The 27,377-nt window shown below is 47.5% G+C and overlaps 1 protein-coding gene across 1 annotated transcript in view; it reads right to left on the bottom strand.

Annotated features, from left to right (window-relative positions):
- LOC144148632 (phospholipid scramblase 1-like) overlaps positions 1 to 27,377 on the bottom strand; it is a 78,235-nt gene that overhangs the window by 3,709 nt on the left and 47,149 nt on the right. The window contains exons 2-5 of the mRNA XM_077680142.1: positions 22,808 to 22,906; positions 12,808 to 12,885; positions 9,356 to 9,495; positions 2,949 to 3,119 (exon numbers count right to left, since the gene is read on the bottom strand). Coding sequence (XP_077536268.1) covers positions 2,949 to 3,119; positions 9,356 to 9,445 — 261 coding nt within the window. The 5' untranslated portion in view covers positions 9,446 to 9,495; positions 12,808 to 12,885; positions 22,808 to 22,906. The remainder of the gene's footprint in view (positions 1 to 2,948; positions 3,120 to 9,355; positions 9,496 to 12,807; positions 12,886 to 22,807; positions 22,907 to 27,377) is intronic.

The following is a 27,377-nucleotide window of genomic DNA, read 5'->3' as shown; positions in this document are numbered from 1 at the left end:
TTATCCCATTTTACACTACTTTTTGTGCCCTACGTGGCAAAAATTGGGGCCGGTCACTCTTTGAAGGTGTAATGCCAGAAAAGGTTGTTCCGTATCCTCCAATTCAAAATTTTCTGATACACAAGGTGCCCCTGCGTGTTCAGCTGCTGAACGTGCAAGTGCTAGTGGTATGGCCTCGAAGCTTCCTGGACCGCTGCAATACCGGCGCCACACTTGTTCCCCTCTCCACTTCCCTCCGCGGCTGCAATTTTTGTCCACCCCCGTGTCCCCCATACGGACGTGAGCCGCCGAGGATAAACCCGTGGGAACACATGCGAAGGATGCATACGGGGAGTAAAAGTTATGAGCTTTGGTTTCAACAACCTGTCGGCGTCCCAAATACAGAGGGAAAAACAAAATCCTTGCCACGTATATATTACGCCGAATTAGCTTCGGCATTAGCTATAGAAAATGAAAATGGAGGAAGCTCACACTAACGTGTAAAGCTTGGCGGTAGCGAAGCTGTACGTAACCTTCATGACCTTCGCGACAGTTTAAGTCCATGATTACAGCGGATTTGCTGCTTCTTCGCTGCGGCAACGACCTTTACTCCATCTTTGTTGCTGTAACGGCGGGAATCGAGCAAATCAAAGAAGCAGAACAAACGAACGGAATGGGTACACCTAAACTAGGCGCCCGCATGTGCAACGTGTACTCTATCACGTGTTCTGTGTCCAACAGGGGCCGTGATTCCTCTATCCCAAAGTCACAGCTCAGTGAGTAAGCCGTTTGATTCTCGGGTGCTACCTCACGGTCGTAGCTGAGATGTAATAAAAAAAGAGTGTAGTCGAGCGGGTACGACGACTGACTATAACCTACGAGGACGCCGAACGATTACTTGTGGCTCAGCCCAAATCGTTTGTGCCTGACATTCATGTACAAAAACGTAGGCTATATAGTGTGGAGCTCAGGCGTTCGGTGGTCCAGTTTGGGAGCTGTGCTCTCCTCCTAGGAATTTGTGACTCCTGCAACGGGAGGGCTGCCAACTTTGTATCTTTCGTGCATAAACTTTTATTTCCAGTTATCGGCCCCTATTTTCCTCACATGAACTCGACTACCCTGCGACCGGGTACAATAATATGCGGAGTGCTTCGTCGTTTTCTCACTATTTTTAGAATGAAAAAAATATCTCGAAACAACGCCTCGTTACCTGGTTTGAAGGAAAACGCCTAGTGTTTATCGCAGACTTCTTGGCTACTAAACAGGGATTGCCTCGTTTTTTTCGCTGTCGCTACTTCGTTTTTTTTTACGGGAATAATTCCTACAGGCAGACACGCTGCAGTTCTCGCTGCAGCTTCTCCATAGTCGGAGTTGTGCTCTGCGTTTACCAGTCCTGCGTATGTGCCCCACGTGTAGCTGTCACGATTGAGCCACAAGGCTAAGTTTTGTTCAATTCAGCCAGAGAGCCGGGCGGGCGGCGTGGTTGAAGACAATGGCTGCTGCAGTGTGCGGCACAGCCTCAAATTACACCGGTGGCGGATTTCTATTCACAGCGGCGGCCAATTCTTTCCTTTCGTGTTGACGCAGACGACTACGACAATGACTACCACTGCCCCCACATTACGCGTTTTATGAGGCTTCTAAGCTTTCGCATTAAAAATGGCGCCTTCGTAGGAGCGGCCAGCCTGCCACTGCGTTTTGCAATTTCCCTCAAAGAGTTGTGCTGATTAATGAAAGAAGTGGTGGGCACGAATTCCCTTGACCATAATTTGTTCATTATTCGACGCGCGTCATTCCCCATCCCACAAGTCTGTTCCTCCTGGGTAGACGAAATGTTTAATTTGGACCTGTGTGCTTGTTGCGATGCACTCCGTGTTGGGTGAATACCTCGTAATTTAGACTCCCTTTAGACGCTTTTTTGCGCCAATTAATCTCGCTCGCAAGGGTGTTTACGCCCTCCATGTCTATCAGAAGCGTAGCCACCACGCCCACGATATCAGATTGCCAATATCGCTCTTAGTGCAAGGAAGCCGCAGACAGTTATCTACCACCGGTGTACGAAGTAGCTAAAACGTGTATTATAATTTTACTGAACGTGTGCCAGAAATAAAGAAACCGTGAAGGGGAAATGCAGGTTTGGCCTATTTAAAATACTTCTTTGCCGCGGTAAGAATGATGCTAATTATATCTCAAGCTTAAGAAAATTATAGACATAACGAGAACACAAGAAACAACAGCGACTCCCCGGAAACTTTCCGGTGATTACTCTATGACGTCTGAAGAAATGGTTCGTGCGATTGGCGGCTGACAATTGAAGCCAGTGCCGAGAAACATAACTGGGAGATTGTAGTACGGCCGATAGTTCCATTTGGTCACATTACTAGGCTGGTAGCGGGAGGTTAACACACTTTAAAGCACGTTTTTAGTTGTGACCCATATGACGTCATTCTTGTTTATGATTTCTCACTGCAGCGGGAAATTTCAACGCCCGTATGCGTTTTTCTTTTCTGTTTACAGGACACTTTCCTGGTTGGAATAGAAATGAGGGAATTACCAAAGTCAAGTTTCTTTAGATTGAATTAACTTTTCTTTATTTCTTCCATGGCCTCTTTAAGAAAAAATGACCGTGTCCATTCACCTCTTTAACCTTGTACCACAGAATTGATAACTTTTAATAATTGGTACTTAATGTTTTGCCGCACTACATAGCGTCTATAATGCCTTGATATCCTTAGAAGGCCAAGTTGACTATATTGCAACTTCTTCCAAATTACTAAATATGTTCATATTCACAGAAATAACGGGTGAAAACTATGCCGACACAAGCATACAGGTAAAATTCGTACGTAGCCATATTCCCTATACGCACAGTAATAGCAGCACCGCGTTACAAACACCTCTGAATCCTTTTAGAGAATTAGGTTCTAAATAGTTTGTTTCTTTTTGCTTTCTGGTCTCAGTAAACTCACTTCGAATTTGACGTCACAGCTGCAAGGCATGCTTTGCGTGCACATGGGACCCACAATTGTAAGCGCTGGCTTGTAATTCCGGTCGTAAATGGTGAAAGTGGGATAGCAGATGGAGCAGTTTTGATACACGTAGGCGATGTTTGTTCCAGGCGGAGCTTGGACAGTCAGCTCCTGCAAATTGAAAGAGACAGATAAGTCACTCGGATAGCCTCCGAAGACTGCGTCGGGGTGGTGCACGGGGTCCTGTGTGTTGTGAGTAAATGATAGACTAAACGATGATTAAAGCGAATAAAGCACCAAAACTACACAGGTAATGGGGGCTGCTATAGTATTCTATTTTACTATAGCGCAGGGTAGTGGGGGACTCCGGATTAATTTTGACCACCCGGGGGTCTTAAGCGTGCGCCGAAATTTCCAACAGATGGGCCGTTTTTTCTATGCGCCTCGATCAGAAAAGCGCCCGCCATGGCAAGGAATCAAACCCAAGTCCTTGGGCTCAGCAGCACAACTTCTTCGGTGGAGATGTGCCGACGCCGCAACAAGGCCGCGACGTCCGTGTCCTATGCCAACAGCACAATGCTGGGTCGTTGGCGATTGCTCAGCAGGCAGTGTCGTAGACGGTCCTTCGACCTACTCGGCAAGGGCTGCACTTGCCGGAACTGTTTCTTGTAACCCCTCTTTTTCCGCCCCACTCTCTTCCGCAGCCTACGGGCACTTCTTCTGTAGATTGGCAGCCACACTGGTTGCATTGCTCAAAGTGTCTACGCCGACCCTTAATCACATTCCCTCGATCGACATTCGCGCCACTGGTCACCAGTACCCTGAGCGTCCTGATTTAAGCGTGGCTCTGGTTGCAGAGACAATACGGCGAGGGTGAAGAAATTCCGACCAGGTCGGGACTTAACCCCTCTTCCGTCCATGGCGCAATTGACACGAAATTACGCTTGTTGCAACGCTTTATGGAGCCACGCCTTGATAAAAATATCGACTGGTGTCAGGCCACTCGGTTTACCATGATGCCTGGTGAACATTTTGAGCAATGTAACAGAGTTGGGACCTCCAAAAACAAAGAAACATGTTATTTCGCGTTCTGGAGAATCATAGGTCGGAGCTTCCCAGCACCTCCACACACTTTTCGCCACAAGAGAATCGAGCAAAGGTGTCTTTAGTGCATCCCCAAAGAATATAAAGCATTGTGGCGAGGTTACCGCATGCAGGGCATTCTGGAGGGAAGGTATATTCATAGGCAGATACTGGTATCTTGCAGGATTGGGGGCGTCATTTGTCTGGAGAGGACGTCAATGTGTTAATTGGAAAGGGTGAGTTGGTATGGACGCAAATGTATTTCCACTGAGGGAGGCAGTAGTGGAATAGGATTTTATACTACGTGTGGATACCTAGCAGATCTGGAAGCGTGGTAGGTAACGTGACTGGTTCCGGGGTCGATCGTAAACTCCCGAGCTGGGTCGTGGACAACCTAAGTTTCCTTAAGACCAGCATGCGCCGGACACCAGATCTGTTCTACTCGGGAATTTGGTGCAGTTTGTTGAAAACTTTTGAAGGCGGATTTGAGGATAGGCCACTAGAGAAATTTTACATGGCCATTTGAGAATCTCAAAGTGCGACTGACGGGGTTGGCATCAGCAATTGTATAAACGCAATGGCCACCTCTCCCGTCACAGCTGGGTTGTGAGAGAGTCAATAGTCAGGGAGGGGAGTGTAGGGTTTTCGGGGTCGTTAATCGCAGTGATTGCGTAGGCATTGTGGTGCTTATTTTCCGCTGCATCCACATGTACCATATATGGTCTGATTAGGTGTTTGCTCAAGGCCTTTGTTACTTAAGGTCCGCGTGGTTAGTAGGCTGTTAGAGGGAACCGGTCTGACGATGAGAATTTGCGGTCGCTAGTGCGTTGCCTCTACCTCACCAAATATCACCCACACGTGATTCTGCAGACGCAGGTACGCTCTTTCCCGCATTTGACAGCCTACCACACTTGTTTGCTACTCAAGAGTATTTGTTCAGAGGCGTCGGTTCATTGTCCACGCGTGGCTACATCCACAGGATTGAAGCCCCTTCACTGTGAGAGGCCTATTGGTGGCACCGACCATGCCAAGCGACGCGCTGCTACAAGACCGGACGGCAATCCCTACAAGCTCTTCAAGAATATAGTGTGCGGGACATCTCAACGTCCTGCTTGAGGCTATGCCTGTAACTTGGTCTTGAACGTTCAGTTCTTATTTATTTCGTAAATACTTCCTATAGCATAGAAGAACCCGATCAACATTTAACGCCTTCAGCCCGTAGCTTTTCTCCCGACCAAGTGCAAGCTAGAGCATGTCTATGTGGCCTTAGCAGTGTTTCTCGTACCCCCCCCCCCCCTAGACAAATTTCAGGCTTCGTATGTAAAGACCTATCCCACAACGCTCTTGGTGTGGTTCGCCGGTGGCTTCCGGTTCATATTCGTGGGGCGGTAATTAAGCTCAGCCAAAGTTACGCGAAGACCACAACTGCAGTAAAAACCAAGACACCGAGCAAAAGAAACTGCTAAAGAATTTAGAAACAACAAAAAAAGGTCTCTCGGCTTCACTACGGAAGTGTCAATCGGGCTATTGTCAAGAAGGTACCGTAGCGAAGCCGAAACATCTGTTGTCTTTGGTTTTTCAAAGTTTTCAGCAGTTTTTTTTGGTTGGTGTTTTCGTTTTTACTGCAACGTTTCCCCCGACCAGGCGGCCTTCCGCCCAACTCTGCACCTCTAAAACCACAGCTATCCTATTCAAAGGAAGCAGCTGGCACTGGCTGACCAATATGGTCGATTCAGCAGGTAAGCTGAGTCGTCAGGTCAGAACATGGATTGAATTCAGGGGTAGCTGTCTTGGGAACAGTGTAAGGAATCAATTTCCGAACAGATAATTCGACGGAGGTAGGGGTGATGTCAGCATAGAGGCATCCTGATTGCACGCATAGTACGAAGTCGACGAACGATATTGCAGGCGGCGCTTTACCTTTCCCTGTCCATGCAATCGTCCATAAGCTGACTATTACTGTCCAGAATCAATTTAGGTCGCCGGCGAAGGGCATCCGAATATACGTGGCACAAATTTATTTTTTCGTGCAGTTATGTAATGTTTCTGCGTGGCGACTGTTAGGGGATAAGGTCGTCTTTCTCCAGGACAAGCTGCTTTCGTTAAGCCGACGTCGTAGTTACGCCCAGCCGTAGTTGGCTCTTCAGTTACTTCGATGGTTAACGTTGCCTTATCACTATTTGTAGATAAGGCAGGCAACCATGGGCACGCCATGTCAGCAATCTTCACGCAGTTTCCATCTGCGGAAAATCTACTTGTGGATGCCGAGAAGTGAAGGGCGCGCAAGTATCTTTGATCCCTCGTGGCGCTTGCCGCGTGGTTCGCCGGTGTCGGAGCACGTGGTGCACTGCCTCGTGTAGTAAAGTTGCCTTTTTGCCTTTTAAGGACACTTTCAGCCTTGCACCTCGGGATCTCGGGCATAGCAAAAAAAATAGGGATTACTTTAAGGCAAGGCTTGTTATTTAGGTCATTCCGCACGCACACGTCACCCAGCTGAGCAGTGGTTTTCAGGTGCCGTCTTTGTGACACGTGTAGCAAACAAGTGTGCCCGGTATGCATGTCTATGCCCGGTATGCATGTCTATGTCACGTGTTTCAAAGAAATTTAGCACTGCTATGGGCAGGTGCGCGGCATCGAATGAAAATGACGTACAGCCTGCCATCCCCAGTATTCGCAAGTCTATAATAGAGACGGATCCACACGTGGCTAACTCCGCAAACAGGCATGGGCTTCTCCAGGATCAATGTCCATCCTACCACAAGTACTAGTGTGAGCACGGCACAGTGTGTGGTATGTGCAATTATTGACTCATTGTAAGCCTTAGTTCAAAACCCACAAAGTTGTATGGTGTCTCCTTTACTGTATGGGGAAAAGGCGTTGGATTGCGTGCTTTGTCCATGTTGGCTAGGCTTAGTTCATTCAGCATGTGCTGCGAGGTTGCTTGGACGATGACGGTGGCCACGCCGCATCATTAGAAGGTCGATATGCTGACATTTCCTTAGAGCACAGCAGTAGTTTAAACACGTCGGTAGACACGTGGGAGCCGAAGGCATTGGTGGGGCTCCGCATCTTCCGGCAGCGTCGAAAAACTCTCGTCCGCTGGCTGTTTCCCTCGCTGTCTTCCCAAGTCAGCATGATAGCATGTCTTGTCTTGAATAAGCTCCGAGACTCATTACAAATACAGTAACTGTAATGAGGCTTGCACCTTAATTGGCATCCTCAACTGTTGATAGACCGTCAAAGAGTCAGCCAACGTCATGTTTCTCGCCGCGTAACCGCCTGCGATGTGCATTGTGGTTATGGCTAACGAGGCGGCGCTGCGCAAACCGGTGACGAAGGACTGCAAAGCCGCAGCCTGCGTAGATTCACATAAAATGCTTGAGGAAGATGCGGAAGTACGTCGTGGTTCAGTGCACAAATTTAAGTTTTGGTTGAATGTCCAGAAACGATTGAAAACAATGCCGATACCCTAGCTGACTGACGGTCGTGCGGCCAGCGTCTACCAGTAACTCAGATTCAGCAAGGCGTGGGAGTGGGCTAGTTGGTGTTTTAGCATCTTGAAGTGCAGAGGTGCGCTGCCTGACACGAAACGTAGGACAGGGTTAATACCACAAAAACAGACAAGGTGAGGCGCAAACTATCAACTGTTTATTATCTTGTGAAGGGGGGCGGTTATATATGACGGAAATGAAGAACATGCACGAAAAAATAACAATAAAACGCTACACGTGACATGATATCTATTCCTCATTTAGGAAACTTATTTCACGCGCCGAAAGTCGGATTAAAGGGGCGCTAACGCAATCTCCCTACACTCCTGACAACATTGCATATGCTTCGTATGTCTCGCGGGTAATCCTGTCTCTGGAGCGGAACAAAATGGTTGTCCCCTCAAAATAGGGCGAACATTTCTTCTCGCACTTCTTAACATGCGCGGCCAAATTTCCATTTGCCGCCAGTTGCGCGCATGCACTCATGTTCCCGTAATCTGTCGTTGAGACAGCGGCCTGATTGCCCCACGTACGACCTACCACAGGAGAGGGGGATCTTGTATACAATACCCTCTGCGCAGTTGACGAACTGGCGCCTGTGCCGTGTGCCACATTCGAAACCTTTTTTGCTCTCTTGATTTGCAGCCTTCCACAGTCCCTTTAGTTTCAACGGGGCAGAAAATGCCACCGGAATATTATGTACGTGGGGCAATCAAGCCGCTGTCTCAACGACAGATTACGGGAACATAAGAATGCATGCGCGCAACTGGCGGCAAATGGAAATTTGGCCGCGCATGTTAAGATGTGCGAGAAGAAATGTTCGCCCTATTTTGAGGAGACAACCATTTTGTCCCGCTCCAGAGACAGGATTACCCGCGAGATATACGAAGCATATGCAATGTTGTCAGGAGTGGAGGGAGATTGCGTTAGCGCCCCTTCAATCCGCCTTTCGGCGCGTGAAATAAGTTTCCTAAATGAGGAATAGATATCATGTCACGTGTAGCGTTTTATTGTTATTTTTTCGTGCATGTTCTTCATTTCCGTCATATATAACCACCCGCTTCACAAGATAACAAACAGTTCATAGTTTGCGCCTCACCTTGTGTTTTTGTGGTATTCACCCTGTCCTACGTTTCGTGTCAGGCAGCGCACCTCTGCACTTCAAGATGCAGTAACTTAAAATTCCCACCCCGTGCGAAGAATCCACTTGCCCATTCTGTGATTACTCCTTACCAGACATGCATGGAATGCATCCGATGTAGACCTACCCTGGGTTTCACCAAGTCCGCGTGAAACCCCTTCGCGCTACAGCCGTGGCCGCCCTACAGACCTACAGCATTGAGGTCATATAACCGATTCCCCGTGAGCTCTGAATTTTATCGTGAAGGAAATTTGTTCGTGTCGTTGTGACCACGTTTATCTGTTGCGACGATCAAGTCGAACTATGGAAAGAAAAACGAGAGCCACCTTTCAAAACTGCTAGTATGCATGTATCTAAGCGCTGCACTGTCTGCGCGGAGGGCACCATTTACGTGTAATCACGTCAAGCTCATATAAAACCATGTGAGACGACTTTCGAACCTGGAGACATTGCTCCATGCCCATGTAGCCAGCCAACGACATAGCAAACGTCACACCTTCTCATTTACTTTGCCCCAACAAGGCTGCCGGCACATACGAACCACTGCCGCAGTAATCATGATGGTTTAGGTGCGCCGCTGTGATTCCGTTGAAATTTTCGTCCATAGATGCGACGGGATTGACCCTAACAAAACTATTTTGTTCTGAGTATTTCTTCGCAGTCTAACGTACTTCCGCAGATAAGACCCTCACCTGGAGGCAGCAAAAGCACCAGCACTGTACGCATCTCAGGGGCCGAGTGAGGTGTATCACTGAGGTGCCCTTGTGGTCGTACATATCCATCTTGAAGCACCGTCTTGGGCCGCAGCATAATTTCGCGCAACACGGTGCATCTGAATTTAAGAAACAATGAGTTGGGCGCACTAATTTCGCATCGGCAAGAAACTGTTTGCCGTTGTGAAAATGTTTGTAATTTTGTTCTTGCGCAAAACTTAAACGGCATTCTACAAAACAACACAACTCTTACAGAGATATAACAATTGAAATCAGTTGTGTGAAAACTACGGCGGTCAATTACTAAAGATGCCATTATTTGCTTGACTACCTTACATTGCCAAAAAAATGCGAAAAAGTTTACAAGCTGCGACCATTCCTACAAACCTATCCTGAAAAACATGTTATTATATTACTACTCTGCTACTGTAAATAGCATGACATCGAATGTCACCTCCAGAATGGGGGAACATTTGCGCCAAGCGTAACATATTTACTCCCTCTGAGCACACGGAGATATAACTGTAAACGGGGCTGTTAAATCTTTTGATGGGTATGTGCGATCATCATCATCACGAACAAACTGCCCATGTCATTAAAGTTGTCATGCCCATTTTGGGCAGCTATGGCTGCAGTCTTGCTTTCGTAAGTCTTCCGTCACATCTTTGGTGCCGTTAAACCCGGGAGGATGACCACACGCGACGAAGGATACCACCGAAGTCCCTTCCGGCTTGAGAATCCCAGAAACGCGCGATTTTGACTGTTGTTTCCGCTGATTAGCCCCGTGCTCAGCCGGAGGCCGGCATGGCTGGCGCTGACGATCCAGTGACGACCGACTGTAACAGTGGAATGGGAAAGCTGCGCCGGCAGCAACGCATCCTTCACGGGCTACTGCGAGATAGCTGAAGGCATCGAGTGAGGTTCTGCAAGTCCCTTTAGCATCTCCGCACAACTTGAAAGAGACCATTGATCTGCTTGAGAGAAAATATGCCGCAATGTACGAGATAGACCAAAAAATATCTTTCTTAACCATGAGGAAGCCGAGCGAAAATACTTGGAGTCTTTGGCGTACCGGGGAGACATATGCCATGCCCTTAATCGGCTTCGCAATGCCTTGAAAGTCCCGAAGGCGTCCGGAATGAGAGGCACCACCAACGCCACTTCAAGCAGGTAAAATTTCTATTGACCACTGAGAATTGTGGCCAACAGCGTTCTCCGGACAACCCATCGAGGTGACCCTCTTGTCCGTTCACGGGAGGCTACCTCGCCAGTTGTCATACGAAGGCTCAAGAATGCCACAGTTATTGGTGAGCCACGCGAATTGTAGAGGTCTGGGAACCATTTTGAGTCGACAACTTGCGACCAAATGGACTCTTCTGACACGATCAATGTGAGAATTAATACAGACCCTTCGGAGCTATACCAACTATCAACTAATGATACGCCTGGGGAGCAGCCAGATACGTTGATGTTTCCGTGTATGACGCCGAAAAAACGACGGGAAAAGGAGTTATATCCCTTTGCGCACTTCACAACGTACTCAACCGCGACTGGGAATTTGGTTAGGCCAGGAGGTCCATTGGAGTATAACGTCTCCGTGATGGTGGTGCAAGAAGACGCTCCATCTAATAGACCGTGCGACACGCGGAAGCGATTCTTCTTCCTACCAAAAGAAGCGAAGTCTATCAAGAACAATTTCCCCGGTAACGTCTTGCACGTCTCCCTACAGGAACAAGCCGTCGTGAAGTGCAAGATTCTTCGTACCAAAAGCCTGGACAAACGAACATGCAGATGGGACCCAACACCGAGGTAGCATCGAGCATCTGAAAAGAAGGCCTCCTCTGTGGTGCCTGCCACAGAGAAGGACGACTCGGCTGCTTCCGTCCAAATGGAAGGCGAAAAACGTGAGGTTAAGGACGGGAAAAAAAAGCTAGAGCCTCCGCGGTTTGGGTTTTATTACATTTCCGTCCCCTAATTCAAGGGTGAATCCTTAAGAGAACTTCTTAAAACCCGACCAGCTCCTACCGTCGAAGGAGTTAAGAAGTCTGCAGTCACGCGGGAATATCAGTCGTTTCTTCGAACTGAAAGTGAAACGGCAGAAGAAACGTCGCTAAACACTTCTCAGTTGCAAGAAACAGCGAGATGTGGCAAAAAGCAGCAGAGCCGCATAGTACTCGGACACGCAGCACAAAAGCAGGCATTCCAGAAGTTGAAAAGAGAAAAAGGCAAACGCAAGGCAGGCAACATACTGATTGGGGAACACCACTTTACTCGCTACACCAAACCTACGACTATACCAAAATTTGAGAATTGCCCGACATTACCTTTACTACTCTTTATACAAACCCACAGGACTGAAAACGCTTCAGCGAGCTATTCGCACACTTTGATTGTAACACGCTCTGCCTTGGCGGCAGCGGGGTGGGCTGAAGATTGCACGATTGCGCATGCATCGATGGAAACCGAAAAGGTGACGAATTCGAAGGCCGCTTCGCAAACGCTGACTATGGACAGAAAACCCAAACAATTGGGCCCATCTCCCCGCGAGGGGGACTCGAGTAAATGCGTCGCATAGGAGGTTGGTGTATTGCGTTAACGTTTAGTGTTTGGGGAGTTGGTGGTAGTGAATGCGTTGTATCAGCAGCTTAGTTTGAATGAGTCAAGGATATAAGGCGCGTTCGTAGCCTCCCATTCTGTGTCGGCGTTGTGGCGCAGTGGCTAGAACACCATGTACATTGCGTTCCGCCCGCAGGGTCGAGGGATCGAAACCAGGCGCCGGATAGTATTTTTTTTATATAGTGTAGGGGGAAGGGTGCGGACTACTACTACGGACGTCAACGCGGGTGACATCGTGAGTTACTGAAATGCTCTGCATTTAAAATGTTAGGATAGCGGATCCATTGTACAACCGTCGATTATGTTGGGCACGGGAGAATGTGAAATATCCCGTTGGGTGTGGGCCGATTATCATCATCACGAACAAACTCGTCGTGTCATCAAACAGATCATCCCCGTTTTTGGCAGCCTTGGCTATTGTCTTTATTTCGTCGTTCTTCCGCACAGGGGGAACGTGCCCCATAGCAAAATATTGTTTCGCTTGACCAATCGCAATTACGACCGCTCGACCAAATAGTCGGTCGGTCGGTCGGTTGGTCGGCCGGTTGGTTGGTTATGAGGTTTAAGGCGTCAAATCTACACCTTTGCATTGAAACACGGCCTAGTGGAAGGCCATGGACTAATTTTGACCACCTGGGGATCTTTAACGCGCCGTGAAATCTCAGTTTGTAAGCATCCACGAGATGACGATAGCACACATGTGAAAATATTAGGGAGGTGGAGCTCTGTAATGCTGCAACAGTGTCTTTACGGGATATTGCATGCCTCTTAATGCACAAATCGCGATACAGTAAAAACCTTAGAGGTATACTTACTTTCTTTAATATCATATATAGTTTGGCCCACCGAGTTTTTTGCTATGTAGTGATTGCTTGTTTCGCATCCCAAGAGAGCTGGACATCAAGAAAAGGTTTAAAAGGCATAAATTAGCAAGTAGGCAGTTTGTACAGCTTTTAACACTTCATCGAAGCATTTAGCGTTTTTTTACAAAGTAAAAGGCGCTGCGTCATACACATGCACTACCGATCTATAAATTGCGTGGCTCAGAAAATCGTGGTTAATGACTCCAGGCATAAAATTCTTCTGTGGTCTTTCCCTCAAGCTCGGTACTCTTTCCTCCGCCATATAGGCTCTCTTGTTATTGTTGTTGTTGATAAACACTATTGACAAGAAAGACCCATAAAAAGTCCGGGAATCTAAAAAAATTATGTGCAGACGGATTGACCTGACGAGCGTGAGAGAGAGAGAGAACAACTTTATTTAGCCACACAAAATTGCGGCGACTACGTGCCGGATGGGGTGGTTCCCTCTTCACGGGACCCATATGCTTCCGCGGCTGCCTGGCCCCTGGAGATCAGGACGAGTTGGTCTTCCAAGGCGGGGTTGGTTAGCAAGGTCTCCCATCGCTCGTTAAGGGGTGTGGGAAGGGCGATGGAGGGTTGAGTAAGGGGCGGGTGGATTGCCTCGGTGAAATCGCACTCTCCGATGACGTGCCGGAGCGTGCCCAATTGCCCGCAGAATCTACAATCTTTCTCGTATATCTCGGGGTACATTCTGCTTTGGAGATAGGGGTGCGGGGACGAGCGTGAGCCACCAAAGCTCGTTGACGGGCTGCTCGGTCCGTTCCCACCAGCGGTGCGGGCCACACTTAGAGATACGAGGGAGGAAGTGAGAAGAATTTCTGGGAACATACATGTAGTTTTGAGAGTGATAGTTGCAAACCCGAACAGTCCCAAAATACATGGGGCGTATTAGCACAGCCTGAACACTTAGAGCAGCATGCTGGGCGGCGATGGCATTATCATCGATTTAGTATATGTGGGGTTGGAAGACTGCCCGTTCGCGCTTGCCGGATAGGACAAGCCGCTGCCAATGTAACAGGTGACAAGGCGCAGGAAGAGTCTGCCTATCATTGACTAACTGTTGCACGATTTCGCGTCGAAGTAGACGAGCTTGTCGCGCCTGCGTCAGCGGTTGGAAAGGGATTGACCAGGGTGCCTCCGAGTCTCCCGGTTGGACGGCGCAAGGAAGAGCTGATGGGCCAGTTCGTTTCCTGGGACGCCTGCAGGACAAGGCACCCAGCCCAACATGCACCTACTACCAGTGTGTTTCGCCTGATGAGTGTGGAGTATATGCATCATATTAATACGAATCAGTGCACCTGGAACAAGCGGAGAGCATCCTCACTGCCCTGAGGATAACGCGGTTACCAGGTGTGGCTAAGGATACGATTCCATCAGTGATTGCTTGAACCTCAAAATACAGGAAGGAAGGAACGCCTGAGTATCTTTCGTGCAAGGGCGGGTGGGTAGGACGAACAACTACTGTGGCCCCGCGTGCGTTTTTGGAGGAGGGGAAAGCATCTGGGTTCGTCACTGCTGCTAGATCACCGTAGCGACCACGAAGACTGCATATTCGAACACGACGCCGTCCTGGATGTGACGTTGTGGATACGTTGATTGGAATGGTAGGAACTGCTATGCAAGGGAGGCGATACCAAGCCGGGTATGTCGCTGAAATGTCGGGTAAAGATACCTCGCAATGAAGAGAAGAAAGGCGAAAACTGGAGTGTGCTGTGCCTCGAACTTAGCAAGGGGGTATATCTAGGGGCCCCTAGAGCCAAATGGGTGGCTGGCTGGAGAAGCAGTTGAAGCTTGGTATCGCTGCGAGGATGTTAATTTTACGCATTTGTGGAGGTAAAGAATGCAAGGACGGATCTGATGTTCCCAAGTCACGTAATATCATGCTCTCCTAGGCCGTGGCGACGTCGGGTGTGCCGCCCGATTATGTGTGTTGCGTAATTAGAACCTTACATCCATTGAACGACTGTGAGGCCTTCCCATGATACTCTAAATCGAAGCCGAGGACGCGCAGCCAGGCCTTACGTGGATGAGACGTGGCATCAATCGTGAGCTCTAATTGAGACGGTTGGTCATTATATTTAGCCCGGAAGAATCTTGCCTGAGAATGAGGCTACCAGCGTGGGTTTCCCGTCGTCTTGAAACTGTTTACCACCGGTTGTGTCTCAACGCTGCACTCATGAACTCCGACCACCATCGCCTCGGTCAAATCTTAAATCCTTATTATGACAACTGTACATTGTCAGAAACAGCTGAACACATCATGTTAGAGTGTCCGGCGTACAGGCACGAAACCACCTCGCACAGAAAATCGAGTGCCTGAATTTCGGATCTATATCTTTGAAAGCTGTTCTTGGACCCTGACCCTCTCCATCATCTCAGCAAGCAGTGTTGGTTGCCTTACTTGCTTATTTAGACGATATCTGCGTCGCAGAGACAATCTAGAATTTCGTAGCCTTACCGGTGAGGCCATCTGTAATTTTACGTCACCCACGCAAAATTCATTACCATCTGTGCTTTCACGACACCTGCGCAAAACCCCTTGTTAACATTCCTACCTCTCCTTTCTTTCCCTCTGTCTTCCGACATGCTTCCTGTGGGGCCTTTATTCTTTTCTCCCCATCCTCGCAGAGTAGCGTGTAGGCGAGAGAAAGCCTCCAAACCTCTCTAGTGCCCTCAAATAACCCCCCCTCCCTCTCTGTCTTCATTGATAGAGGTGATCATGGAGGATTTTTATAGAAATATTGAATAAAGTGCATACAAATAATTCTAAATGCACCAAGTAGTTCAGATTTAGCGTTGGAAAAGTTGTTAAAAAGAAATTTGAGAGGTGGGGCCAATGAATTTCAATAAACGAGAAGGGCAGGAAATAGAAATCGATTGTAGTGGCCTTTGGCGTACGGTGTTCTGAAGAGGGATCACGACGATGAGGGGAATTATAATGAAATAAGACGAAAAAGAGGAGGGAAACGATGATGATGGTGACGAAGACGTCGAATACGACGGCGGCGATTATTAAAATTATGATGACTAGAGACCGGAACTTTAGGCAAAATTCCTATTTTTTTTCTTCAGTCCGTATCAAGCCTATTTAACATATAAGCGCTAAGGGAAGGGTAGAATTTTAAGCAGTAGTTTATTGTGCCTATAGTGCCTATTTTGACTATGGGAGTCGATGTTCTGCAGAGACTGTTCTCGCTTCAGCAGCCCGCAACGTGGTGTTTGCTTCACGCCGTTTGCGAGAAAAATCCACGAGCCGTGCCAAACACGCAAAAAGCCCAAACCATGCCCAAGCCACCAGCACGTGGAACTTGCCACCTCGGCCGAGCCGCTAGAAACCCGTGCGCAGCGACACCGGAGTCAAGCGCACCGACGACACCCCGTCAGCGCGAACTCCTTTGTTCTATGTCCTTCTGACGTGCTGTGTCCACGGACCAACAGAGAAAACTTCTTCCCACGTGCCCTATCTATAGTTAACAGAATAAAAAGACAGCGAACAAAAAATGAACATGACACAGCCGCGTACATGCCGCTCAAGCTCAAACATACCTGCTGGGGGAAAGCGCGTGCAAATCTTAGACACCAAAGTTTTAAAGTGATGCCACGGAAACATGCACTGTGAGCCGCCGATAATGGGTGCACCGCCGGCTGGCAAGATGCAGTACGCGTACCACGAGGAAGGAACGAGAAACGGAGCTTAGGAGGGGGGATCTCAGCACTTTACAAGTAGTCTAGTCGTGACACCCGTCATCTGCCTCGGCCGGGTAATCTTTAAGGGCATTTGGAAACCTAGTATTACAGAAAATTAGTTCCAAAGAATCTAGCGTGCTGTCTAATATTTGTAATCCGTGTATAGTGCATATTTACTGAATGGTGTTGTTCAGGAAGCTTCACTATTCATCCGCTTCTGCAGAACAGAATAGCTCAGTAATTTGTACAGAATTATTGCACTTCCCTGTACTATCCATGAGATTAATCAGTGTTTTTAAGAGCTTAGGAGGTCTTTCTGCTCCATCAATGAATAATAAATTGCAGCAAAGATCTTTTTTCCATGTCTGCAAGGGGCAGTTACCGATTGTGCCTCTTCCACCCGAGCTGGTTGTTACACCGCCACGAACTCGGCTGAGGGCAGAAAACTACACCAAAAACACTCCGGTTATTATCAATAGCTTTGCAACGGACAAAAGCGTTGCAGACCAAAGTATTTGCCCCACGCTACAGTTCAACGTGGCATGGCACATTCGTGTGCTTATCTCGCACTCTTAGCAGAAAGCATTTCAGCAGCAGAGAGAGTTGGCGCCACTCTAAGAATGCTAAGTTCACTTGAGAGGTTCGGGACAGATCTGCCACCATCCCCGGAGGAACGGTTGATTAAATCTGCCTGACAAACTTTCTGGATTACACGTGCTCAAATAGCTTCCGAATGTTCTGAGCAGCCAAACTTGTGATATTCTAGATGGAACTAGATTATGGAGCGTCCCGAAGTACAAGAACGCTCCTCCAACTTCAATGGACGCTGAGCGTTGTTTTTTCGCACACAAATAACGACTGAAAGGGGGTACGACCTCAAGCAGCAAGCGATTGAAATTGGTGTGGTTTTCCATGTCTTTCAATCCTTTCTTTCCGTGTTGAATCACCGCAAATTTCGCGTAAATTTTGAAATAGGAAGTCTTGTGCTGCTTATTTAACTACTTTCCCGCTGCACATTATTTATCCGTGGTTTCACTGCAAGTCCAGAATTTATGCTAAAATATGCTTTTGAAGCAAATAGGAATTGAGCCTACACTATATCCCTAATCGAGAGTATTTGGTGCCCATATATGGTTAAATGGCAATTCTCAGCGCCTACTATAGGCGCTTAAAACCTGGATTTTTCGTGCCTAAAGTTCCGGTCTCTAATGACGACGGTGATTGTGGTGGCGACGATGATAAAAGACGACGACAACGACTATAATTATGATTGTTATTTTGATGACGATGATGGGTATAATAATCTCACCTTCCATGAGCTCCACTTGCTGCTCTACAATTATGAGATCAATGCTCGCCAAATACTCGAGGCCGGGAGCACAGACAATCTTTTTGGCGTCCTTCCCTGGACCCTGGACATACCCTGCAAGTAAATTGTACCACTACGGCCGTGTGAGGGAAAGCGGCCAAGTAAGTCAATTAAGACCGCATGCACGTTGCAGACGTATTGCCAACACAACCCTCTTGCGTACGGAATTCGAAACTGTCTGCAGCTCTCTGAAATACCTCTTGGAGTTGTAAGTGCATGGAGTTAGTAAATACCCGCTTCCAAGCGGGCTCTTCGCAAGGGCAATGCGTGTACAAACTTAGCTCGCATGGAAAACTAACGCTTCTTCCACAAGCTGGACATGTAGGGCAGAATTTTTATGCCGCAGAACATCCTGTTTTGCGGGCCTTCTTGAACTAACAGAGGGTGAAGTGAAGCACCATATGATAGGCGAATCCGTCAGAGCTGCTCTGAGACCCTCAATTCCGCGCATCATGTGTAATCGCTAATTTCCTAGAGCCATGAAGAATTGCGAGCGGGGCGACTGTGTGGGCGTGTTTGTATGACTTTGACAGGTTGACGTTGACACACGTAAGATCGTTATATTAGCTCGTATCTTTCGCAAAAGGGGACACGCTTAGCTCATCCTGAATACCCTCTACAACTGCCTCGACCACTGTCATCTGCATAAATAGATTCACGGACGCTTCATCGTTACCAAGTCAATTTTCTCTTTTTTTCAAGTTAGCAACCATTTAAAGGTTCATATACAGTAAGCATCTGAGAGTTGATGGCAAAAGGTATGCAGTTCTATGGCTAGAAAACGGAGGTTCTGCAGGTTTCCGCTATTATATTCCTACGTGGTTTCTCCTGCTGCGGGAAAAAACGGCTGGCCATTGGCTTGGTTTGCTCAGAACACGTCAGAAGACGATAGAAATCATGCCGCTCTGACTGTTCTCTCTTGCGCTTTTTTATTTTATCCTCTTCCCCTCCTCTCTCCCACCCATAATTGCCCTTCACATCCGTCTCTCCCTCCTCCTCCTCCTCCCTTTACCACCCGTGACTCAATCCGGCGTTCACCCTCCTCCGCTCCCTATAGTGCTCCCTTCTTCATTGCCTATTCTGTTTTCCCCGTACAACTCTCCCGCGTTATCCCCACTACAATCGCAATTTTCACCAGCCATATGTCTCTGAAAACCAATTATTTTTATTAATAAACAGCGCAGGGAACGAGACGATTAGCAGAATGACACGGGACGAGCGCTGACGGATAACTGAATCTTGATTAGGGGAGAGGTAACAGAAAATACACGAGATGCGCGGGCACCATAAGCACATGACGAAAAATCAAAATAGAAAAAGGAAACTGGAAAGTAGGCATAATCATGTCTCCAAAAAATTGGCCTCACACTCAAGCAGCGCAAGTGACGGCGCACTTACGCATGTGTCAAGATGCTTACGGACTGCAAAAGTTTAGGCAATTTCTCTTGCGCGAGAATCACTGTGCACGAAATTGACGGTGGTGCGACCAAATTCCGGACTGCAGCCACACGTAGAGCAATGGGCCGACAAATGTGCACGAGGCAGTCATTTTAGCGAGCTTTGATGCTCGCGCAGACGAACATTGAGTCAGCGCCCCGTCTGCCCCACATACACTTTGCCGCACGACAGCAGAATGGAGTACACCACATTGTTTTGCCCGGAACAAACTCGTTGTGGTGTGTTGCAATACACACATTGCTAATGCGGAAACCCGACCCTCCTGACCTGTTGTCAATAATAGCACAAAGGTTTTGCAGCTTGTTCCTGGCCGAGAAGATGACATCAACATTATACCTATTTGCAATCTTCTTTATACGATGAGAGATGCCATGGAAGTACGGTATTGCCGCCAGCCTTTAACGCTTCCCATAATTTTCTCTGTGCGCTTGTTTCTCGCGCTTCAACCTGTTGAGAACTTTTTGTGAGGCGGAAACATGGACGTCATTGGGAAAGTGTGCATTTTTTAGACGTTCGACTTGACATTCCAAGATGGAAGCCATCTTGTGCACACACGACTTGGATATTGCAGAAAAAAGTATGCTGACTGCAACGTCTGACTTCGCAAATATTGAGTGTCCTGAAGAGAAACTAAGCGAGGGTTTCTTTGACCGGGAGGCCCCACTTTTCCTCGCCCCGCTACGCTTTCCTTCCCCTCATGTCGCACCGAGGCCTCCATTCAATAACGGTCAGGCACCCGGCCAGTAGTTAGCAGTGTTACCAGTTGCATTTCTGTCTGATTCGTGCGACAGACGAACCAATTCTTAGGTAGCCCAAAAAACACTGTTCGCTTTAGGAACTCATTAGGAGCCTTGAGATTACATGTGCACATGTTATTCGCGTTTTAATGGTGCCTTTGAGTATGTGCCAGGTGACGTTATTATACCCCAACAAGCCCGCTGGAGAAACCCATTGCTATAGCCAACGTTCCTAGAGAAGCTCGTACAGCAACGTTGGCTAAACTTCAATACGTGAAGTACGGCTGACGAAGAACTTCTATCACGAGAAATTTGTTTCCTCCTGCGCAATTCGTAAATGACGACATCTCGATACACGCTGATCTCGGGACGATCATTCCGAATGAAGCGCGTGGGTCTCCAGTTGCAGTGTGACTCTCGTTGTGTTCCACTTTCGTGTTTATCTCAGCTCACTTTATCCACCATTCCCCTTTCACTTCTTCCTCTTCATCCCAAGAATCCCTGCCATTACTTCCAGCATCCTTTCCCTACTATACTCCTGTACGCAGGTTTAAGGCTTGGGCTATAGTTGGTCAGTCCTGCGTTCATTGAAGAAGTAGAAGTGGAATTCCTGAAGGAAAGAAAATTGTGTTAGCCTGCCATCTAACCCTCTCCCAAAAACTGATGAATTGTTTGGCCTTTGCTTAGTTCCTGACGTGTTTCTGGCGCGTGCGATTGGAGCAATGTGATGAGAGTTGTTATCAATAGCCATCACGCTTGTGTTGTCTTTGTCGTATTCTTTTGCTGTCAAAGAATGGAAAAATTTGCGAAAAAATGGACGCGCCCACAATTTTTTTTATAAATGGCATTGCATCTTTAATCCAAAACTGCGAACCAACATCACCTTCCGGTATAGGTGACATTAACATCAAATTGCTAGAAAATACTATCCGCATTTATGACGTGTATTTCATTCTTTCGGTGTCTCTTTCTACAGCCGATACACCATACGACTGGAAGGTTGAGAAGGTCTTTCCCATCAGGTAATTGAAATTGACCACACAGTCATCGTCCCATCTCTCTAACGAGCATTCCCAGCAAACTCGTGGAGCTCGTCATTGATTCTGAAATCATGAAATTTATATATTCCATCAACTTTTTCGCCCTTTCCAGCATGGTTTCCGCCGCGGCTTTTCCTGCGAGACTCAATTGGCCATATTTCTCCATGACCTCCATTCGAACCTTGACACTAACCTGCAAACGCATGAGATATTTCTCGACTTCGCTAAAGCTTGTGACAGGGCACCTCACACACACCTGATACTGAAACTTTCTCAACTTGGACCGAAATATTCTAAACTGGAAAAAAAAACAAGTTCTAACCAATCGCTCGCAATTTAAAAAGTCGTGAATCTCAATTCTTATATTTGGCATCCAGTAACGTGTGGTGTCCCACAGGGGTCTGTTCGCCCTTTCTCACCCTCCTGTTTTTCTTATACATCAATGAACTTCTATCGCAGATTTCAAGTTATACCAATCTTTACGCTGATGACTGCGGCATATACCGCTACGTCACCAACACATCCGACCAACTAGCCCTACAACAGGACCTTCCTCATGTTTAAGAGTGGTGCGATGCATGGCTCATGACACTTTATCTTACCAAATGTAAAGTTACATCGTTTACGCGGCGGCACAATCCCTTAACCTTTCCGTACAAAATTTGAAATGCCAATATACCTAGTTTCCTCATTCAAATACCTTGGTGTCACGCTGTACAATGATCTTTCATGGAAGGCTGACGTAACCAACATTATTGCCTCAGCAAATAAAACGCTCTGTCTTCTCAAGCGTCATCTCCGCCATGATCCACCACATCAAGCAACCCGTGTAAAAATATCTTACGAAACTTTATACGCATGCGCCATCTGGAACGCAAACCCAGTATATCTTATCAACGCACTTGAAGTGGTTCAAAACCACGCCTCCAGATTCATTCATCCTGTATTCTCGAGCGATATCAGTATTTCGTCCTTAAAAGCCCAATCAGGAGTGGCACCTCTTTCTTTTCGCCGTCACACTGCCACCCTTTTTTTTCATAGAAACATTTATTCTTCCCTAACTGCGTACCTTGCTTCACCACACCTACTTACATATCTTATTGCACCGGTCAAGCACTTCAAGTTTCAGGTCACCGCAATCGGACCTCCACCTTCGTCGCCTCCTTTCCGAGCGCTCTAAAGAATGGAACGGCTTTCCACACCTTGTCGCCGCAATCACAAGCCCCCATTCATTCACTGCCGAAGTAACGACATATTTATCCTGTTAGTCCTTGTTTTGAGGCTATAAAATCTCTCGTCTGTACCCACGGCACCCCTTATGTAACACCCCTGTTTGGTACGTCTTTAAGGAAAATGAATGACGTAAAATGAAGCTTGTATTTTGTGGTCATGGCACCGTCAAACGATGATCGCCTCCAAACGCCACCACGTTGAGCAGCGGCGTAGCCAGAAATATATTTCGGGGCTGTATACGCCAAAGGTAAACTAACAAAAATTACAAGAAATAGAGATAGCGCTGGATGCGTAAGCCACATATGTCGTTTTACAACATGCATAAATTTCAGTGGGCTGCTCTAACACCGAACCCCTCCACCCCCACCCGAACCCCCTGTCGTAACTACAGCGTAATGGGTGCCGCCCATGACGCTGGGGTACCTTACCTGGAGGTGCAGGAGGCCGGTCTGGTGAGGGGGGACTCCCCGGAGGGGATCCAGCCGGTTTCGGTCCAGATATACTCGGTCTTGGAGTCCGAGTCCCCACTGGAAGAGCACATTGTCGTTCCTGTTGGAGTCTGCCCACGCATAACGGCTTTTTTTCTTATACGCGAGTGCAATGTATTTTTTGTATTCCATCAATGGCAGCCGCATCGATTTGAGCCTCTGAAACTCGTGCCCTGCCCGTAAACCCCGTAAGTGGGGATATCCATTCATCATCGACATAACCATCACCAACAAGTTGGGGGCCATGGCAGGGGTAGGCACCTGCCAAACATTTCCCGCCACCTTACCGTACGTTTCCTTACTCCACTATTTGATTACCGTGGAAGCTCGGGCGAGTTGGTAAAGCCTGATGTTTAACGAGTGCTGTGGTGTTTTGTTTCCTTCTCTCCTCCATGCATTTCGTACTGTTTCATGTTCAATTTTTCATTGCATCCAATGTTTCTTAGTTCATTCCTCTATCAAATATCTGTCCTTCCTCTATTTATTTTACCGTCCCTGGGTAGATATTCTGTTAAATGCATGTCCACCTAATGTCCTTCATCAGCAGTACATGAGCTGGCCACTGCCACCTACCGTGTAATATAAATCCGCGAGTCTCCTACATGAGCCCGATTCAGAAAACACGCTGGTTCTGGGCTCGCTCTGTTAAAGGGACACTGAAGTGATTTGTAAACATTGCGAGATTAGGAGCGCAAATTGTAGTCCGGAGTCCCTAGGCCCTGTTTCGACCACTCTGAGCGCGTTTACGCGAATTCATTTATTACAAAAATCAATTCGAAAATGTTGTCCTCCTCTCTGCACCCTCGCCCCTTTTCTGTGGTGTTTTCGTGTGACGTCAGGAGGAGAGGAGGTGGCAGTTGGCTGCGCTACTGCACGGCTCGCCGACCTTCAGACAGAGTCAGTCGGCCCAGCGTTTCGTCCGCCGGCTGTCGACGGGTCGGCACAATTCGTTCGCTCACTTGAAACGAAGCCAGGACCACGGCCGCTGGATGAGAGCAGTGCGCCTTACATCCAGCGGCCGTGCCAGGACACGTTTGTGAATGAAAAAATGTGCCTTTTTTTACTTTGTTAGTTTGTACATTGTATCTAGCTCCAAGTCAAGGTCGCTTCATACAAGGGGTGCACAAGCGCACATGCGACGCTTCCCTGACTCGTACGCCAGTGGGAAAATCTAAGGCCACTTGAAGGCGGGTAAAGAGTCAGCGAAGTCAATATGGGTACTAAGGAAATAAAATCAGCTGATACTTTTACCGTACAGCGTAAAACTAGGGTGCAGGAAGCACTTTTTTGCGCTGGGCAAACAAGCACCGCGGTCAACAGCACGACTACGCATCTGCGAACGCTTTCCCGTCTAAGAAATGCAATTGCTAGACGTGAGATATTGTGGAAACTCGGGGGACGCTTACTGCACGAGTGCAGTACAACAAATAGTCACCTAAGCTGCTTGAAATGCTAAAACTAAATAAAAGTGTAAACTAGTTTTACATTATCTACCTTACATTTCCGTGGTTAGCAGATCTCGCCCAGTGGCCTGGAGCGCTCGTATTGTTTGTGCAAGTGTTCTGCTGGTCACCAGTTCGAATCCCCGAGGGTAGACTCTTTTTTTTATAAGTTGACTTCTTCGATTTCGGCCGATGTTTTCCTTTCTGAGTTCACCTTTTTCTGTGCCGTAACGTTCACTGCTCCATTAACTAGTTCACAGAACGCGCGCAGGCTGACACTGACGCGCTAGCGAGTTTTCGTTGGCGTGCTGTTGCCATAAGCACCGACGGCTTGCGGGCAGTGGGCACAGGCCAGATTGAACAGACCCTTGGCCTGGTGCGAACACGCTTTTTACGATACAGGCATGAGTGAGGCAAGCTCCAAACATGGGGAAAAGCACATGGCATTTGAGCGTCTGCTGGGACGCGGAGGGCGTTCATCCACTGCGTAGGCCTCGGGTAGTTATTGCTACAATTCGAAGCCGTCCTGGGAGGCTTATCTTATGCATTTTACAGCCGACATCATGGCAGAAGCGCAGTACGACGATCACTGAGATATCGAGAATGCCGATCCAACAATCCCGTCGGATGTCAAGCACGTTGTTTTACTGAAACGAAACCGAAACTTGTTTGAATGCTAACCTTGGACATCGTCCAATCACGGTGCTTCTCCTCCCGTCGTCACAGCCTTTAGTTGGTGCGGACGCCGCAAGCCGCGCACGGTAGTTTTTCTTCTTTCGCGCTTTCTAAAATAATTACCGACTTGTCAAGCGGATAAACGATGAAAAGTGTGCTAATTTGAGACAGTCTACGCAGTGCAAGAAAAAACGGGAGCTTGACAAATTTACTTCAGTGTCCCTTTAAAGGAGTAGTGACACGAAATTTCAAAGCTGAGATAACTCTGTAAAAATGCTGCCAGTTTATCAGGAAATATCTCCCAGCAAGTTTCAGCAGTAACCGTCCAGTATCACATGTTTCAACACCATCTCATTATTTTCGCGCACGACAAAGCCTAGAGCGTGCCACCATGACATCATCTGCTCCTTTCCCAAAACTGCCGACGTCGGGGCTCCCGTGACGCAGCCGACGCGCAGGCTACATTTGGTGCGTGCAGCTACGGCGCGTCCACATGTGCACGTTTGGTTTTGGGACTGAAGTCAAGGTAAATGGTAGCGAAGCTTCGGGCGAAAAGCGGTTCAGAACCTATTGCCAGCGACATCAACATGGGGGCTTATGGGAGTAGCGATTGAGGCGCGACTAGGTGAGGAGGGAACAAACACGAGTAACAAAAAACCACGTTTTATTCAACAATACAGCAACATTTATATTTTACAAACTGTATTTATTTGTGAATCACATTTATTTAGGCACAGTGTGCAAAGAACTTATGAAAATGTTGTTCATTCTCAAAAACCTTTTTTTTAGCGCCCTCTGAAGAATGGTACATGCCATTTCTCTGTGATGCAGTCATTGTAGTGTTCGGAAAGGCGCGCCTAAAGTTCATCTGCTAGGAAACGCCCCTCGGGTGTTTTGGTGGTGCGCATTTGCATTCGTTATTCCTTGTTGTTTTGTTGTGCACTTAATTTTTGCTGCGCGTTGAGTTGCGAGGTTAGTTGTATCGTGGGTGAACGCGTTTAGTAATGTGCCCATCGAGCACGGCCCATACAAAAATATTGTATGGTCGGCTATAGAAAATCCTTTTTATGGTCGGCTTTAGCTATTTGGCCCAATATTCTTTAGACGTTTCTATGGGTGTCTTTAGCGAATCGTATCGCCATTCCTATGGGTGTCTTTAGCTTCTTCTATAGCCAGTTCTATGGTTGTATTTAGATATTCGTATCGACATTCCTAAGGGTGTCTTTAGGTTCTTCTATAGCCGGTTCTATGGTTGTCTTAAGCGATTCGTATCGCCATTCCTATGGGTGTCTTTAGCGTGTTCTTTAGCCGGTTCTATGGCTTTCTTTAGGTCTTCTTTCGATATCGCTATGACTATAGAAGAAGCTAAAGACACCCACAGGAATATCCATAGAAATAGCTAAAGACCGCCATAGAAATGTCTAAAGATAATTGGGCCAAATAGCTAAAGACAACCATAAGAAGGATTTTCAATAGCCGACCATACGATATTTTTGCATAGGCTGCAGCCAGAAGAGAATCGCCACTACTTGAAACACAGCGACAGCAGCAGCCTCTTGGAAATTATTAACACGCTGCCATGCCGGCATATAGCCTTGCGGATCTCTAGAACGTCTCCTGTGGCACTTAGGTTGTGTGGCTATCTGCATTCTGTAATATATGCTCCATGAACACTTCAGCGATATAGGGGGAGTGCAAGGTTGTGACTGCAAACACGTCGCCAGTTTTCATTCACAAAAGGCTTAAACAAAGGCAAACAAGAAAAGCAAAACCAAGGGGTTTATTCATCCCATTCATTACATAAAGGGCTACTATCTACGCTACTTCGCCGCCAGTAAACTGTTGTTCACATACGCCGATCGAAACACACAGCACACGCATTCCAATACTCTGGCTCACGCTTACGTCATTCGCTCGACAGCCACACTACGCGGCACATTTTCCACGAACGCCCACCGAGACACATATACCTACAGGTGCTGGGTAGTCCACAGAAAATAGAACGCTCAGAAGTCGTTCATTTCACTCAGTACTCAATGCACAAAGTTGCAAGTATGGTGGCTAAAATGGAAATGCACTCTTAATTAAACAATGGAGACGGTCGCACATAACGCAATAATAAAAAACGTTTTCCAAGTCCGTTCAATTATATCCTTGTACGTTTTCGCAGTTCGCGAAAAAATAATTATGTTTGTCTCATCACCGCGGCGAAATCTTCACTTCTGTGTACATTGCAATGCCCACGTGGTGCAGGGTAGCTTGGAAACGTATTCTTGAACACCAAAAAAAGTCCTGCATTTCTCGCACAATATAGCCTCTTCAGTTCGTAAGATCACTCACCCTGGTGTTTTGAGTACGATAAAATTCCTGTCACGGTATCGCAGGTATCCATT

Source organism: Haemaphysalis longicornis, unplaced genomic scaffold, assembly GCF_048455015.1.
Source record: "Haemaphysalis longicornis isolate Haplotype H1 unplaced genomic scaffold, Haemaphysalis longicornis Haplotype H1 scaffold_8, whole genome shotgun sequence".
Taxonomy (NCBI): Eukaryota; Metazoa; Arthropoda; class Arachnida; order Ixodida; family Ixodidae; genus Haemaphysalis; species Haemaphysalis longicornis.
Note: the sequence above shows the minus strand (reverse complement) of the source record. Positions and strands in the feature narration are given on the sequence as shown.